This window comes from Pseudophryne corroboree, chromosome 1, assembly GCF_028390025.1.
Source record: "Pseudophryne corroboree isolate aPseCor3 chromosome 1, aPseCor3.hap2, whole genome shotgun sequence".
Lineage (NCBI taxonomy): Eukaryota > Metazoa > Chordata > Amphibia > Anura > Myobatrachidae > Pseudophryne > Pseudophryne corroboree.
This window is the reverse complement of record NC_086444.1, coordinates 519,379,891-519,397,489: the sequence shown is the minus strand read 5'-3', so window position 1 is coordinate 519,397,489 and position 17,599 is coordinate 519,379,891. Positions and strand designations below refer to the sequence as shown.

At 44.5% G+C, this 17,599-nt stretch overlaps 1 protein-coding gene across 7 annotated transcripts in view; it reads right to left on the bottom strand.

Moving 5' to 3' along the window:
- Nucleotides 1-17,599, bottom strand: part of SMARCA2 (SWI/SNF related, matrix associated, actin dependent regulator of chromatin, subfamily a, member 2) — a 631,684-nt gene that overhangs the window by 125,081 nt on the left and 489,004 nt on the right. Inside the window, exon 1 of one of the 7 annotated variants that reach the window (XM_063913949.1) lies at nt 1,548-1,640. The exons of the other annotated variants lie outside the window; for them this stretch is intronic. Within the exon in view, the coding sequence (XP_063770019.1) occupies nt 1,548-1,640 (93 nt within the window). Of the gene's footprint in view, nt 1-1,547; nt 1,641-17,599 lie in introns of those variants that run through there. 7 annotated transcript variants of the gene reach the window in all.

Here is a 17,599-nt window from a genome sequence, read left to right as displayed (position 1 = left end):
GGTGGGGAGGGGAGAGGCGGGGCGGGGCATGGGGGACGAACGGACACAGTAGAAAGCCAATACCCGGGATTGAAAAAATGGCCCAGGATTGGTCTCCCTATTTCTATCTCAAAATGCTTAAAACTAGGGATTACAAATAACCTATACAGTAATCTCCTGGTACTCGGTAGCTCTACAGTAAGGATTCAATTCAGTTAGCCGCAAGGGGGGCGAGCTGATGTTGCAACGGCGTAAAAGTAGCGCATACAACAGCTTGACTTACCCTCGCCGTGGCCCAATCTCGCTCCGGACATTTATTTTTTTGTAAGCAGCCTTAATGGGCTACAAACAAAGAACTTCGAGTTTGAAGCTACCATAAGTGTGGAATAAAGCTGCACTTACTTGCAGGGCGAGCTTCCTTATGGCTTAGTGAATGAACCCTAAATGTATTATACAAGCTAGTGATGTACCATAGATTTACAGTATATCAACAGAAAGAAAAAATTTCAAAAAGTTATACAGACCATGAAAATAGCTATACATAAATCCATAACACATACATAAACATTTACATTACAACAATTTTAAACATATTTCCACGTTAGCACTTTATAAGTTTGCTCTGTGTATTTTATCAAACACACTAAAAAAATAAAAGCATTATGTTTAAAGATTAAATTATTAAATGAGTAGTAGTACATCTGTAATAACAGTATGCAGATACTTGTTGTGTTTCTAAATATTGTTGTCTGCATACAAATGTTTATCAGTCTTTGACAGCAGCTGAAAAGAAATCTAATCAAATGGCAATTACCTTCAATTTTCCACAGTACCAAATATAGCCAATATTTACAATCATGGGAGTAAAACAATCAACAAGAATAAACACAGTTCACGCCCAACATACATCTTCTTTATAAATCCCTCTGTAAATTACTGGTCAAAAAAAAAAAAAAAAAAAAAAAAAATTAAATCCCAACCACAAAGAAATAATAAATAAAAAAATTAGTAGAAAAAAATCAAAAAAAAATCTAATTCTTCAACCTGGCATGTGAACAAGCCAAAGGGATTCACAAATCCATTTCCTATGGATCCTTACAATGTCTAAAACCCACAGAACAAACATGAGCAGAAAATCCTAGGGGACTGCTCCAGACTAGGCCTTAATAATCAAAAGCCAATTTCCATCATGCTCGTAGCGTTCAGACACAATAACCATAAAGGACGCACAAAAATCCGTCGAGTTACGGGAAAATACAAAATGAATCTGCTGAAAATCTCATTATCATTAACATGTATGTGGCTAAAATAGCATTACCCTTCATACTTCGGCTAGCAAACAATTATAATACAGAACGTCTAGTATGCCCTGTATGTCCGACAGCTTTAAATTCCAATCTAAAATGCAGCATACAAGACAGTCAACAGTTAATGCTATTGCTTCCCTTAAGCACTCGGATGAACAGAGAAACACGATGAACACCAGCTTTGATGTGCTACACACCTACACATGCCTGTTATATAAGTTGTACTGAATCTTGGAGACGACAATAAAAAAGGATATTTACCTTACCACTATCAGCAGGCCGGCTATCGGAAATCACTGTTAGTGGGGACAAAATTAACAAGCCAGCAAAGCAGCGAGCTGCTAGTCTCTTCATCAGCTGATCAGGAAAAAAAAAAAAAAAAAAAAAAAAGAGGGAGCAGGGGAAAGGCTATGTTTTCATATACAAGTAATTTTATTTTACTGAACATGTACTAGGAGGTAGATTGTGCTACTCAAATCTGCTGCTTCATTCTACCGACCACAAGGCCTTAAGCCTTCTTGCTTCAGTTCTGCTTTAATATTGTCAACTACTTATCATATTTGCCCTTATTATTCCAGGCACAAAAATCAGATTATCATTGAGGGCAAATCATTTTTTCTGACTATTCATTTCATGATTAAATAAATACAGGACTGGACGACAAACGAGGCAAAAACATTTTACACTAAAAACCCTGAAAATATTTCGGTGTATTGGAATAGGTGGTAAACATAATGACATTGTGTTATACTCTGAATATTTTACCATTTTCGGGCAAAATCCCATTTTTCCCCAATAAAGCTTGTACGTATGAAGTAGTGCACACTCCGTGCAGAGCATAGGTCACCGCTAGAAAAGTTGTCATTGTATTAGAGAAAGAAACATGTACAGTGTGTATCAAATACAAATATAATATACAGCAATATAATTAATATTACATTATTTGCATTTGCTTTTTATGATAGCCCTAAAAAGTTATACGAGATCATAACGGGTTAGTGCGAACAATGTACAAGAAATAAACGCTGATGGAACCAAAATACATATGCACCTTCCTTGCTTTGTATGGATTTAATAGTGTATAGCTAGAATGCCAGGTATGCAATAGGCTGTCACCTAAACCTATTTCAGTTTTCCAAGCTTGCCTAAAAAAAAATAAAAAATAAAAAATAAAACCCTACAAATCAATCAATCAATCAAGCTCGGCACACGAACATACCACTGTCATCCACTACTAGAAGAATGTACCACAGACGCTGAATTGTTGGTATGATATTGTCCCTTTAAATTAAAACCCAAGCTCTCTTTGTATGCTAAAGAAACAGGAGAATTGGAACCGCCTGCAGCATCGCTGCATAACACAATGCTTTTAAAGATAATTTATGTATACAATACAGACAACTGGACTCCAAAAAAACAACTTACTATACAAGGCTAGACTTTCAGTGATTAAGGGTGCCATGAAACAAAGCAAAAAGAGAACAGAGAATGCCCATCCAAATCTTCAGCACGGTAATTATAAATCACAAAGACAAATCCCACATTTCTGATTGGTGACGCGCTGCAGTGAGACCTTATTCCGCACGGTGACGCCTCTCCTGCTGATCGGCTTCTCAATTTAGTGAGGTGAATGGAAAGGGAGGCACAAGGACTGCAAGGGAAAAAAGCTTAACCCATAATAGCCCAGAGAGCGGAGGTAAGGAAGGGATGCAGTCTGCTCATCTAATCATGCTGATTACCTTCTGTGTGAAAAGCAAGATCAACCTTGCAAACAAGAATTTTTTTTTATTCAAGGATAACACACTTATAAAAACCAAAATATTTCCAATGCTAGATATTAATCATCTCAGGATGCACTACAACCTCACTTTACCTGGTCATAGCATTGTCAGAAGGCAATAATAGCTACAGACTTTAGCTGTTATAAATCCAACATCTCTAGTGATCTGTGGGTTTCACAAGCAATTAACACTGTATTTGTCTTCATGCACATACAACAAATAATTAAAGATTTAGGATAAATAACATTAATAATACAATGCTATGAAAAATCTATGCAGCTTTCCTACTTGTAATGATGGATCTTTTGTTAAACAGGCAGATGTGATATTTTTGTACATCACTACCATAAGACATGGGAGGCAGTCAATTGACTGCATGTCAGGATCCCAGCGGTCAGGATATCGATGCCGGAATACCGGCATTCGGAGTCCTGACCACCGGCTGGTTACCCCTCTTGGGTGGTGGTCCACGCCACCACCCGCAGGGGAATAAAAACCTGTGGTGACTGAAGGTCGCCACCGGGCCCGAAGCGTGGCGAGTGCAGCGTGCCCGCAAGGGTACACGCTGCGCTCGCCGCCAGGATCCCGGCTGTCGGCCTCCCGGCGTCTGTCTCCTGACCGCTGGGATCTCGCATTGATCCCGAAGACATACAGGAATAAGATATACAGTAAATGGGTTGGGTAGGAAATCCCAGCAGTCAGTATCACAACAGTCAAAATCCTGACTGATTCCGATAGGTATTTTAACCCCTGTAATTACCAGCGGGATGCAGCAGAATTCTGACTCTTGGGATTCCGCTGTTGGTATTCTGACTGCCGAGTTCTTGATCGCATCCCCATGTCAACTACTGCATCAGTATTACAGTCCGACCCATAGTGTTATCCTCAATGGTGTTCAGAGACCTGCATTCTGGTGTTCTGACGTTCCAGCAGACAACACAATATATCTGTTATGGTCTTACCACTAAAACATCCAAGCTGCAAGTGGTACAAAACAGATCTTGGACTCAACAAACACAAGCTACAGAGGGTAAACATGTAAACGGGTAAACGTTCAAATGTATTTGTATACCAGTTTCCATAGATAAATGTTCAACATACAGCGTATTTGTTACAGGTGATAATGCATCTTTAAAGGGCAATATCGCAAAACTGAAACGTTTATACCACGTCTATTGGTAAACTTATCAGCTCTTTTGGATTTTAGTATCATATGTATGTGGATGATACTGAAATCTACCTATGGTCTCCAGATTTATCACCATCTGTATCGGTCCGAGTTCCTGGATGTCTTTCTGACATTTAATTGGATGTCATCTCGACACCTCAAACTTAATCTTTCCAAAACAGAATTAATATCTCCACAAGCTAATAGCAGTTAGTAACTTGATATCCCAACAATCAACACTACCCCACAAACTCGCTGCCTAGGTGACTGAGTTACTGTATCCTTTCTTCCCCACAATCTGTTTTCAAATCCTGTTACACAGATCTAAAAAAACATAATCAAAATATGACTGTATCACCATGACAATCCATTATGAACGCAGCCGCAGGACTGATCTTCATCACTAAACGGTCATCGTTTGCTGCTCCGCTTTGTCAGTCCCTCCATTGGTTACCCTTATTCTACTGAATTCAATATAAAATATTTACTTACACATAAGGCTATTAACTAAGCTACACCAACATACATCTCTATGCGTAACTCAAAATATCTTGCAGCTGGACCTCTCACTCTGCACAAGATCTACATCTCTGCACCCACTCTGCGGAATGCCGTCTCATGCACAGTACGACTTCTAGTCTACAAACCTTTAAGCATTCCCTGAAAACTCACCTCTACAGGCAAATTCCAGGATCACCTACATAGGGGTATATGCAATTGCGGTCAAATTCCCAAAATTGTCGAATTTCGGGAATTTTTCGCCCCCCCCCAAAAAATAGTCAATACAATTCAGTGCTTTCCGTCCAAAAAACGGACTTTCAAAATTCGACTTTTTGAAATTCGACTTTTGTCAAATTCGACTTTTCTGCAATGATACAAGTGCTGCAATTCGACCAAAGTGTATTCAATTGAAGTTTGGAAATTCGACAACAGTGCTTTTAGACAGTAAATTCGACATTTTCAATCCGCCACACTTTGGTGGGTGAAACTAATAAATTTTAAAACATGTTTTTTTTTGTGTTTTTTTTTTATTGATAATAGCATATCTATTTATATTAGAAGGGATTAGATACTTGGTTTGTCTTTTTTGGAGGCACAAGTATTATTTATATATTTTTTTAAATAATATATATTTTTTTTTTTAGATGGAATGGTAAAATTCAGAAAAAAAAATGGCGTGGGGTCCCCCCTCCAAAGCATAACCAGCCTCGGGCTCTTCGAGCTGGTCCTGGTTCTAAAAATGCGGGGGGGAAATTGACAGGGGATCCCCCGTATTTTTAAAACCAGCACCGGGCTCTGCGCCTGGTGCAAAAAATACGGGGGACAAAAAGAGTAGGGGTCCCCCGTATTTTTTACACCAGCATCGGGCTCCACTAGCTGGACAGATAATGCCACAGCCGGGGGTCACTTTTATACAGTGCCTTGCGGACGTGGCATTAAATATCCAACTAGTCACCCCTGGCCGGGGTACCCTGGGGGAGTGGGGACCCCTTCAATCAAGGGGTCCCCCCCCAGCCACCCAAGGGCCAGGGGTGAAGCCCGAGGCTGTCCCCCCCATCCAAGGGCTGCGGATGGGAGGCTGATAGCCTTGAGTAAAATGACAGAATAATGTTTTTTCCAATAGTACTACAAGTCCCAGCAAGCCTCCCCCGCAAGCTGGTATTTGGAGAACCACAAGTACCAGCATGCGGAGGAAAACCGGGCCCGCTGGTACCTGTAGTACTACTGGGAAAAAAATACCCAAATAAAAACAGGAGACACACACCGTGACAAGTACAACTTTATTACACACTGCCGACACACACATACTTACCTATGTTGACACGAAGCAGTCGGTCCTCTTCTCCAAGTAGAATCCACGGGTACCTGAAAATAAAAGATAATTATACTCACCTGATCCATGGTCCAGAGATAAATCCACGTACTTGTCAAAAAAAGAAAACGAACACCCGACCAGCGAACTGAAAGGGGTCCCATGTTGACACATGGGACCCCTTTCCCCGAATGCAGAGAGACCCCCCCGTGACAGCTGTCACTGAAAGGTCTCGTAAGCCAATCAGCGAGCGCAACGTCCTTGCACTCTGCTGATTGGCTCTGTGCGCGTCTGAGCTGTCAGCGCATCGCACAGCTCCCTCCATTATATTCAATGGTGGGAACTTTGCGGGTAGCGGTGGGGTCACCCGCCGGTCAGCGGCTGACCGCGGGTAACCCCACCGCTGACGGCAAAGTTCCCACCATTGAAAGTAATGGAGGCAGCTGTGCGATGCGCTGTCCGAGCTTAGACGCGCACAGCCAATCAGGTGAGCGCCACGGAGTAGCGCTTCCTGATTGGCTGAAGGGACCTCAGTGACAGGAGTCACGTGATGTCCCGGCATTCGGGGAAAGGGGTCTCATGTGTCAACATGGGACCCCTTTCAGTCCGGTGGTTCGGGTGTTCGTGTTTTGTTTTTGCCAAGTACGAGGATTATCTCTGGACGTGTATTTATCTCTGGACACTGGCAGGTGAGTATAATTTTTTCACAGGTTCCCTCGGATCGTCGGAGACTGTGGCAGTCGGCGTGTCAACATAGGTAAGTATGTATGTGTGTCGGCAGTGTGTAATAAAGTTGTACTTGTCACGGTGTGTGTCTCCTGTTTTTATTTGGGTATTTTTTTTTCAGTAGTACTACAGGTACCAGCGGGCCCGTTTTTCTCCCGCATGCTGGTACTTGTGGTTCGCCAAGTACCAGCTTGCGGGGAAGGCTTGCTGGGACTTGCAGTACTATTGGAAAAAACAATATTCTGTCATTTTACTCAAGGCTATCAGCCTCCCATCCGCAGCCCATGGATGGGGGGGGACAGCCTCGGGCTTCACCCCTGGCCCTTGGGTGGCTGGGGGGGGGGGGGGACCCCTTGATTGAAGGGGTCCCCACTCCCCCAGGGTACCCCGGCCAGGGGTGACTAGTTGGATATTTAATGCCATGGCCGCAGAGCACTGTATAAAAGTGACCCCCGGCTGTGGCATTATCTGTCCAGCTAGTGGAGCCCGATGCTGGTGTAAAAAATACGGGGGACCCCTACTCTTTTTGTCCCCCGTATTTTTTGCACCAGGCGCAGAGCCCGGTGCTGGTTTTAAAAATACGGGGGATCCCCTGTCAATTTTCCCCCCGCATTTTTAGAACCAGGACCAGCTCGAAGAGCCCGAGGCTGGTTATGCTTTGGAGGGGGGACCCCACGCCATTTTTTTCCGGGTTTTTCCCCGTTTTTTTTAAATCGCGGCAAAATCCGGCAAATCGGCCGTTTTTCGCCCGCGGGACTGTCGAATTCGTTTTTCATTGAATATGGTGAATTCCGGAAGCCACCTGCCGGAATTCACCTGTCGAATTGTGTCGAATTAAAAAAACGGCGATAATTTGCCGCGATTCGCCGCTAATTGCATATACCCCATAACCTCCATAAATTATCCTATCAAATTACATCCACTCTATACAGTCCACACATAACTTTATATACTTTCTATTTCTTCACTTTCACATCCTCCTGACCCTTGGCCAACATTCCTGTATGACTGTATCATACAGCCCACCTAGAACCTCTGCAATCTGGCTGGATCAATATGCAATAGGTAGCACCTATACCAATGTCTTAGTGCCTATTTCCCTATAGATGGGACCTCTTACCTCTTTGTCTGTCTGTTATTATTCAGTCTTGATTTATTACTATTTTATTCCATACTGAAAAGCGCAACGGAATATGCTGGCACTATATAAGTAACTTAATAAATAATACACCAAAAAAAATATAATTTTCAATGTGGTCATTTTCTTTTAATATCAAAACAGAGTTTGGTAAAAAAAAATTCCCAGACACACAACATTACTGGCTGTAGCTTTCTGGCTACCAATCTGGTAGTGAGAAACTGCAGGTCAAAATGCTAAAGCTTAGTTGTTCAGAACGTATATACGTTTTTACCAAACTCCATTTACTATCTCTGTTCTTTTCAGATAAACAATTATTGTGCTTTAATGAAGCAGTTCATTTTTTAACTCTTTAACTTCAGAAGGATTGCAGATTGCTGTGCATAGTGAAAATTGTTTCATCAAACCTACAACTACCTGAATTATCTATAATTCTAATAAGCGCTTGATATTTTTGGATGAATCAGACAAGACAATTCAATTCTCTGTGGTGTGAAAGAATGAGAGTACTCAGATTGGTCCTCACAGCTCCGTAGCTGGAGCAAGGAAGTCTGCTTCGAAAGACACACCCCCTATTTTACGGATGGAGGCCAGAACGACCCACACATGGCCGCAGCTTGTCAATCAGGCTGAGGCTCAGGGGGCATTGCTTGGGATGCAGCAGAACCCGTTCTGCACATCTGGTTTGCATTCATTTCTGAATTAGGCACATAGACAAGAATTACAATTTACACGCACAGCTCTATTGGATGAGAACACAAATCTGATGTTAGTGGGCATGAGTTGCTGGCAACTCACGCCCATTACTATTACTTGAATTGCCCCAAGAGAGTCAAATACGTACAGGTCTTTGTTTTGGAAGATTTTTTGGCGACTACTTTTTTTCTAAAGATCTTAAATGTATTTTCGAATGGAGAAAACTAGTGCATTTTGGGAAATACAATGTTAAATTTATTTCATAAAAACAGCACACATTATTTGAAGATAAATAGTATGTACATATAATAAGAATTTACTTACCGATAATTCTATTTCTCATAGTCCGTAGTGGATGCTGGGGACTCCGTCAGGACCATGGGGAATAGCGGGCTCCGCAGGAGACAGGGCACATCTAAAAAAGCTTTTAGGTCACATGGTGCGTACTGGCTCCTCCCCCTATGACCCTCCTCCAAGAATCAGTTAGGTACTGTGCCCGGACGAGCGTACACAATAAGGAAGGATCTTGAATCCCGGGTAAGACTCATACCAGCCACATCAATCACACCATACAACTTGTGATCTGAATCCAGTTAACAGTATGATAACAAAACGAAGTAGCCTCTAAAAAGATGGCTCACAACAATAATAACCCGATTTTTGTAACAATAACTATGTACAAGTATTGCAGACAATCCGCACTTGGGATGGGCGCCCAGCATCCACTACGGACTATGAGAAATAGAATTATCGGTAAGTAAATTCTTATTTTCTCTAACGTCCTAGTGGATGCTGGGGACTCCGTCAGGACCATGGGGATTATACCAAAGCTCCCAAACGGGTGGGAGAGTGCGGATGACTCTGCAGCACCGAATGAGAAAACTCCAGGTCCTCTGTAGCCAGAGTATCAAATTTGTAAAATTTTACAAACGTGTTCTCCCCTGACCACGTAGCTGCTCGGCAAAGTTGTAATGCCGAGACTCCTCGGGCAGCCGCCCAAGATGAGCCCACCTTCCTTGTGGAGTGGGCCTTTACAGATTTAGGCTGTGGCACGCCTGCCACAGAATGTGCAAGTTGGATTGTGCTACAGATCCAACGTGCAATCGTCTGTTTAGACGCAGGAGCACCCATCTTGTTGGGTGCATACAATGTAAACAACGAGTCAGTTTTTCTGACTCCAGCTGTCCTTGAAATATATATTTTTAATGCTCTGACAACGTCCAGTAACTTGGAGTCCTCCAAGTCGCTAGTAGCCGCAGGCACCACAATAGGCTGGTTTAAGTGAAATGCCGAAACCACCTTAGGGAGAAATTGAGGACGCGTCCTCAATTCTGCCCTGTCCGAATGGAATATCAGATATGGGCTCTTGTATGACAAAGCTGCCAACTCTGAAACTCTCCTGGCAGAAGCCAGGGCCAACAGCATGGTTACCTTCCATGTAAGGTATTTTAATTCTACCGATTTTAACGGCTCAAACCAATGAGATTTGAGAAAATTTAGAACCACGTTCAAATCCCACGGTGCCACTGGAGGCACTATTGGGGGTTGTATATGTAGTACACCTTTGACAAAAGTTTGTACTTCAGGCACTGACGCCAATTCCTTCTGGAAGAAAATTGATAAGGCCGAAATTTGAACTTTAATAGACCCCAATTTTAGGCCCATAGACAATCCTGCTTGCAGGAAATGTAAGAATCGACCCAATTGAAATTCTTCCGTTGGAGCCTTCTTGGCCTCACACCACGCAACATATTTTCGCCAAATGCGGTGATAATGTTGTACAGTCACTTCCTTCCTAGCCTTAATCAAGGTAGGAATAACTTCCTCTGGAATGCCCTTTTCTTTTAGAATCCGGCGTTCAACCGCCATGCCGTCAAACGCAGACGCGGTAAGTCTTGGAACATACAAGGTCCCTGCTGAAGCAGATCCCTTCTCAGAGGTAGAGGCCACGGATCCTCCGTGAGCATCTCTTGAAGTTCCGGATACCAAGTTCTCCTTGGCCAGTCCGGAGCCACCAGTATCGTTCTTACTCCTCTTTTCCGTATAATTCTCAGCACCTTTGGTATGAGAGGCAGAGGAGGGAACACATACACTGATTGGTACACCCACGGTGTTACCAGAGCGTCCACAGCTATTGCCTGAGGGTCTCTTGACCTGGCGCAATACCTGTCCAATTTTTTGTTGAGGCGAGACGCCATCATGTCTACCTTTGGTTTTTCCCAACGGTTCACAATCATGTGGAAAACTTCTGGATGAAGTCCCCACTCTCCCGGGTGAAGGTCGTGTCTGCTGAGGAAATCTGCTTCCCAGTTGTCCACTCCCGGGATGAACACTGCTGACAGTGCTATGACATGATTCTCCGCCCAGCGCAGAATCCTTGTCGCTTCTGCCATTGCACTCCTGCTTCTCGTGCTGCCTTGTCGGTTTACGTGGGCGACTGCCGTGATGTTGTCGGACTGGATCAACACCGGCTGACCCTGAAGCAGCGGTTTTGCCAGACTTAGAGCATTGTAGATCGCTCTTAGCTCCAGTATATTTATGTGAAGAGACGTCTCCAGGCTTGACCACACGCCCTGGAAGTTTCTTCCCTTTGTGACTGCTCCCCAACCTCGTAGGCTGGCATCCGTAGTCACCAGGACCCAGTCCTGTATGCCGAATCTGCGGCCCACTAACAGATGGGCAGTCTGCAGCCACCACAGGAGAGACAACCTTGTTCTTGGTGACAGTGCTATCCGCTGATGCATGTGTAGATGCGATCCGGACCATTTGTCCAGCAGATCCCACTGAAATGTCCGTGCATGGAATCTGCCGAATGGAATCGCTTCGTACGAAGCCACCATCTTTCCCAGGACTCTTGTGCATTGATGTACTGACACCGTTCCTGGTTTTAGGAGGTTCCTGACAAGTTCGGATAACTCCCTTGCTTTTTCCTCCGGGAGAAACACCTTTTTCTGAACCGTGTCCAGAATCATTCCCAGGAACAGCAGACGAGTTGTCGGGGTCAATTGAGATTTTGGAAGATTCAGAATCCACCCGTGTTGCTGGAGCACTACCTGGGTTAGTGCTACACCGACTTCCAGCTGTTCTCTGGACTTTGCCCTTATCAGGAGATCGTCCAAGTAAGGGATAATTAATACGCCTTTTCTTCGTAGAAGAACCATCATTTCGGTCATTACCTTGGTAAAGACCCGAGGGGCCGTAGACAAACCAAACGGCATCGTTTGAAACTGATAATGACAGTCTTGTATCACGAACCTGAGATACCCTTGGTGTGAGGGGTAAATTGGGACATGCAGATAAGCATCCTTTATGTCCAGGGACACCATGAAGTCCCCGTCTTCCAGATTCGCTATCACTGCTCTGAGTGACTCCATTTTGAACTTGAATTTCTGTATGTACAGGTTCAAGGATTTCAGATTTAGAATAGGTCTTACCGAACCGTCCGGCTTCGGTACCACAAATAGTGTGGAATAATACCCCTTTCCCTGTTGTAGGAGGGGTACCTTGACTATCACCTGCTGAGAATACAGCTTGTGAATGGCTTCCAAAACCGACGTCCTTTCTGAGGGAGACGTTGGTAAAGCAGACTTTAGGAACCGGCGAGGGGGAAACCTTTCGAACTCCAGCATGTAACCCTGAGATATTATCTGCAGGACCCACGGGTCCACTTGTGAGTGAGCCCATTGATTGCTGAAAATCTTGAGTCGACCCCCCACCGTTCCTAGGTCCGCTTGTAAAGCCCCAGCGTCATGCTGATGGCTTTGTAGAAGCCGGGGCGGGCTTCTGTTCCTGGGCAGGGGCTGCGTGCTGCCCTTTCTTACCCTTTCCTCTGCCTCTCGGCAGATAAGACTGTCCTTTTGGTCGCTTTTTATAGGAGCGAAAGGACTGCGGCTGAAAAGACGGTGTCTTTTTCTGTTGTGAAGGGGTCTGAGGTAAAAAGGTGGATTTGCCGGCAGTTGCCGTGGTCACCAGGTCCGAAAGACCGACCCCAAACAATTCCTCTCCTTTATATGGCAATACTTCCATATGCCTCTTGGAATCCGCATCACCTGACCACTGTCGCGTCCATAAACTTCTTCTAGCAGATATGGACATCGCGCTTACTCTTGATGCTAGAGTACAAACATCCCTCTGAGCATCTCGCATATAAAGAAAAGCATCCTTTAATTGCTCTAGAGTCAATAAAATACTGTCCCTATCCAGGGTCTCAATATTTTCAGTCAGAGAATCCAACCACACTACCCCAGCACTGCACATCCAGGCTGAGGCTATTGCCGGTCGCAGTATAACACCCGTATGTGTGTATATACTCTTCAGTGTAGTTTCCAGCCTCCTATCTGCTGGATCCTTGAGGGCGGCCGTATCAGGAGACGGCAACGCCACTTGCTTTGATAAACGTGTGAGCGCCTTATCCACCTTAGGGGGTGATTCCCAGCGCGCCCTAACCTCTGGTGGGAAAGGGTATAATGCCAACAACTTCTTTGAAATTAGCATTTTTCTATCGGGGGTAACCCACGCTTCATCACACACATCATTCAATTCCTCTGATTCTGGGAAAAATACAGGTAGTTTTTTCACCCCCCACATAATACCCCTTTTTGAGGTACCAGTAGTATCAGAGAGCTGCAAAGCCTCCTTCATTGCCGTGATCATATAACGTGTGGCCCTATTGGAAAATACGTTTACTTCCTCACCGTCGACACTAGATTCATCTGTGTCGGTACCCGTGTCGACTGACTGAGGTAAGGGACGTTTTACAGCCCCTGACGGTGTCTGAGATGCCTGAACCGGTACTAACTGGTTTGCCGGGCGTCTCATTTCGTCAACTGACTTTTGTAATGTGCTGACATTATCACGTAATTCCATAACCAAAGCCATCCATTCCGGTGTCGACTCCCTAGGGGGTGACATTACCATCATCGGCAATTGCTCTGCCTCCACACCAACTTCGTCCTCATACATGTCGACACACACGTACCGACACACACAGCAGCCACACAGTGAATGCTCTATTGAAGACAGGACCCTCCTAGCCCTTTGGGGAGACAGAGGGAGAGTTTGCCAGCACACACCAAAAGCGCTATACAGTATATAACAACCCTAGAAGGTGTTGTTTTTATATATGCGCTCTCAATATATATTTATATCGCCAATTTATGCCCCCCCTCTCTTTGTTACCCTGTTTCTGTAGTGCAGTGCAGGGGAGAGTCGTGGGAGCCTTCCTCACCAGCGGAGCCGTGCAGGAAAATGGCGCCGAGTGCTGAGGAGAATAAGCTCCGCCCCTTTTCCGGCGGGCTTTTCTCCCGGTTTTTCTAATAAACTGGCCTGGGTTAAATACATACATATAGCCTTAATGGCTATATGTGATGTATTTATTTGCCTCTAAGGTACTCTATATTGCTGCCCAGGGCGCCCCCAGCAGCGCCCTGCACCCTCCGTGACCGAGATCCGTGAGCCGTGTAGCAACAATGGCGCACAGCTGCAGTGCTGTGCGCTACCTCTATGAAGACTGAAGTCTTCTGCCGCCTGTTTCCGGACCTCCGTTCTGCCGTTCTTCAGCGTCTGTAAGGGGGATCGGCGGCGCGGCTCCGGGACGAACCCCAGGCTGACCTGTGTTCCGACTCCCTCTGGAGCTCAGTGTCCAGTAGCCTAAGACTTCAATCCTCCTGCAGGCAGGTGAGTTGCAAGTCTCTCCCCTAAGTCCCTCGTTGCAGTGCTCCTGTCGCCAGCAGGAGACACTGATTAGAAACCTAAAAAAAACCTTTTCTAACTAGCTCTTTAAGAGAGCCACCTAGATTGCACCCTCTCGGACGGGCACAAAAACCTAACTGAGGCTTGGAGGAGGGTCATAGGGGGAGGAGCCAGTACGCACCATGTGACCTAAAAGCTTTTTTAGATGTGCCCTGTCTCCTGCGGAGCCCGCTATTCCCCATGGTCCTGACGGAGTCCCCAGCATCCACTAGGACGTTAGAGAAATACAGTTGAATTAAAATAAGTTATCTAAAAAAAAAATCTTATGAATTATAATGGATTCACTTAGTAGACATTTATTTTACCTCACAATTATTGTGTATATATCTAGATTTCAATTAAGACCATGCTAACAGAATATAATTTATAGCAAAATGCAGTGAAGTGATTAGTAAGAGTCATGTATTGAAATGACAAAACCAAGCTTTTCACTGGCTCCTCTTTCTCCTCCTGTATAATTGTTTTAAACTACAGAGCCAATATTTTGTCTAACAGATTTGTCTGGGCTGGTGTCCCATTCTTTGAAAATTGTCAAACATGGAACATGCACCAAGTCAAATGTACTAATATTTGTACACAATCTAATGCTTTTAGCAATGTTAAAACTAGTACAAGCCAGTCTGCTTACGGCCCACTCTATCACCGAATTAAAGTGGACAGTCAGAAAACGGGCAACATTTTCAGTTTGCTACTTGAAGCAGTTGCAGACTCGCAATGGACAAGTGTTTGATTATGTGACTGCAGTCTGATGTCTTCAGCAGTTAGCTAGCTGTAGCAGGCTACAGTTGTGATCAGTTCTCCACATGAGCAAGTATCAATAAACACCAAACTATTTAAGGGCATCACAGATTTTTCCTTCCCACATCCACATGAAACAATGATGTTAAACACTGTTTAACATCATTATTTCAACATTTATCAAACATGATGGATATGCAACAAGCCACAGATTTTACTTTCTAGAAATAGGTCTAGAAGTCATTTCTCTTTCAGTTCTTCGTTTTTTCTACATGTATATTTTTCAAAATGAAAGGAACCAATTGACTAGTAGTGTAGCAATGTCAAACCAAAATCCACCACTGCAGAGGGTAGGAAGATGTAAAATAGGTGTAATGTCTACAAAGTTGGTTGGTTTTAATCTTGGTCAGATACAGTAGGTAACACATAACCACTGCAAATAGAAGGTTCCATGTAGTTTCTTTAATGGAACAACCACCACAAAGGATGAATTAACGCTGGATCAATTTCACAATAAAAAATAGAATTAAATGTTTATAATTGAAATTCCCACATCAAGAAGAAAAATAGGATTTTAATACCTACCGGTAAATCCTTTTCTCTTAGTCCGCAGAGGATGCTGGGGTAACCATAAGAACCATGGGGTATAGACGGGATCCGCAGGAGACATGGGCACTTTAAGACTTTGAATGGGTGTGAACTGGCTCCTCCCTCTATGCCCCTCCTCCAGTTATAGGAACTGTGCCCAGGGCGACGGACATTTCGAGGAAAGGAATTATTGTTAAACTAAGGTGAGATACATACCAGCTCACACCACAAACACGCCACGCAACATGGCATTCAACAGAACTCAAGCCAACGGCATGAACAATGTCAGCAACAGGCTGACTATAAACATAACACAACCTGTGTGTAACCATAACTAATAACTGCAGATACAGTACGCACTGGGACGGGCGCCCAGCATCCTCTACGGACTAAGAGAAAAGGATTTACCGGTATGCATTAAAATCCTATTTTCCCATACATCCTAGAGGATGCTGGGGTAACCATAAGAACCATGGGGCTATACCAAAGCACTAGAACGGGCGGGAGAGTGCGGATGACTCTGCAGCACCGATTGACTAAACATGAGGTCCTCCTCGGCCAGGGTATCAAACTTGTAAAACTTAGCAAAAGTGTTTGAACCCGACCAAGTAGCTGCTCGGCAAAGTTGTAACGCCGAGACCCCCCGGGCAGCCGCCCAGGACGCGCCCACCTTCCTAGTAGAATGTGCCTTCACCGATTTCGGTAACGGCAATCCAGCCGTAGAATGAGCCCGCTGAATCGTAGCACAAATCCAGCGTGCAATAGTCTGCTTGGAAGCAGGAGACCCAATCTTCTTGGGATCATACAGGACAAACATAGCCTCCGTTTTCCTAATCTGAGCTGTTCTGGTGACAAATTTTTAAAGCTCTGACCACATCGAGAGACTTCGACTCCACTAAGACGTCCGTAGCCACTGGCACCACAATAGGTTGGTTCATGTGGAACGACTACACCACTTTCGGCAGAAATTGTTGACGAGTCCTCAACTCTGCTCTATCTTCATGGAAGATCAAATAAGGGCTCTTGTGAGACAAGGCCGCTAACTCCGATACCCGCCTTGCGGATGCCAAGGCCAACAGCATGACCACTTTCCAAGTGACAAATTTCAACTCTACCTTCTGTAAAGGTTCAAACCAATGTGATTGAAGGAACTGCAACACCACATTAAGATCCCATGGTGCCACTGGAGGCACAAAAGGAGGTTGGATGTGCAACACACCTTTCACGAAAGTCTTAACTTCTGGAAGGGGAGGCCAATTGTTTTTGAAAGAAAACCGATTAAAGACTGAAATCTGTACTTTAATTGAGCCCAACTTTAAGCCCGCATCCATACCTGCTTGTAGAAAATGGAGAAAGCGTCCTAACTGAAATTCTTCCGTAGGAGCCTTCTTGGATTCGCACCAAGACACAAATTTTCTCCAAATACAGTGGTAATGTTTAGACGTTACCCCTTTTCTAGCCTGAAGTAGTGTGGGAATGACTTCACCGGGAATGCCCTTACGGGCTAGGATCCGGCGTTCAACCGCCACACCGTCAACCGTAGCCGCGGTAAGTCTTGATACACGCACGGCCCCTGCTGTAACAGATCCTCTCGTACAGGAAGGGGCCAGGGATCTCCTATGAGTAATTCCTGAAGATCTGGATACCAAGCCCTCCTTGGCCAGTCTGGAACAATGAGGATCGCCTGAACCTTTGTTCTTCTGATGATCTTTAGTACTTTCGGAATGAGAGGAAGTGGAGGGAATACATACACCGACTGAAACACCCATGGTGTTACTAGGGCGTCCACTGCTATTGCTTGAGGGTCCCGCGACCTGGAACAATCCCTCTGAAGTTTCTTATTGAGACGAGACGCCATCATGTCTATTTGAGGAACACCCCAAAGACTTGTCACTTCTGTGAATACCTCGATGA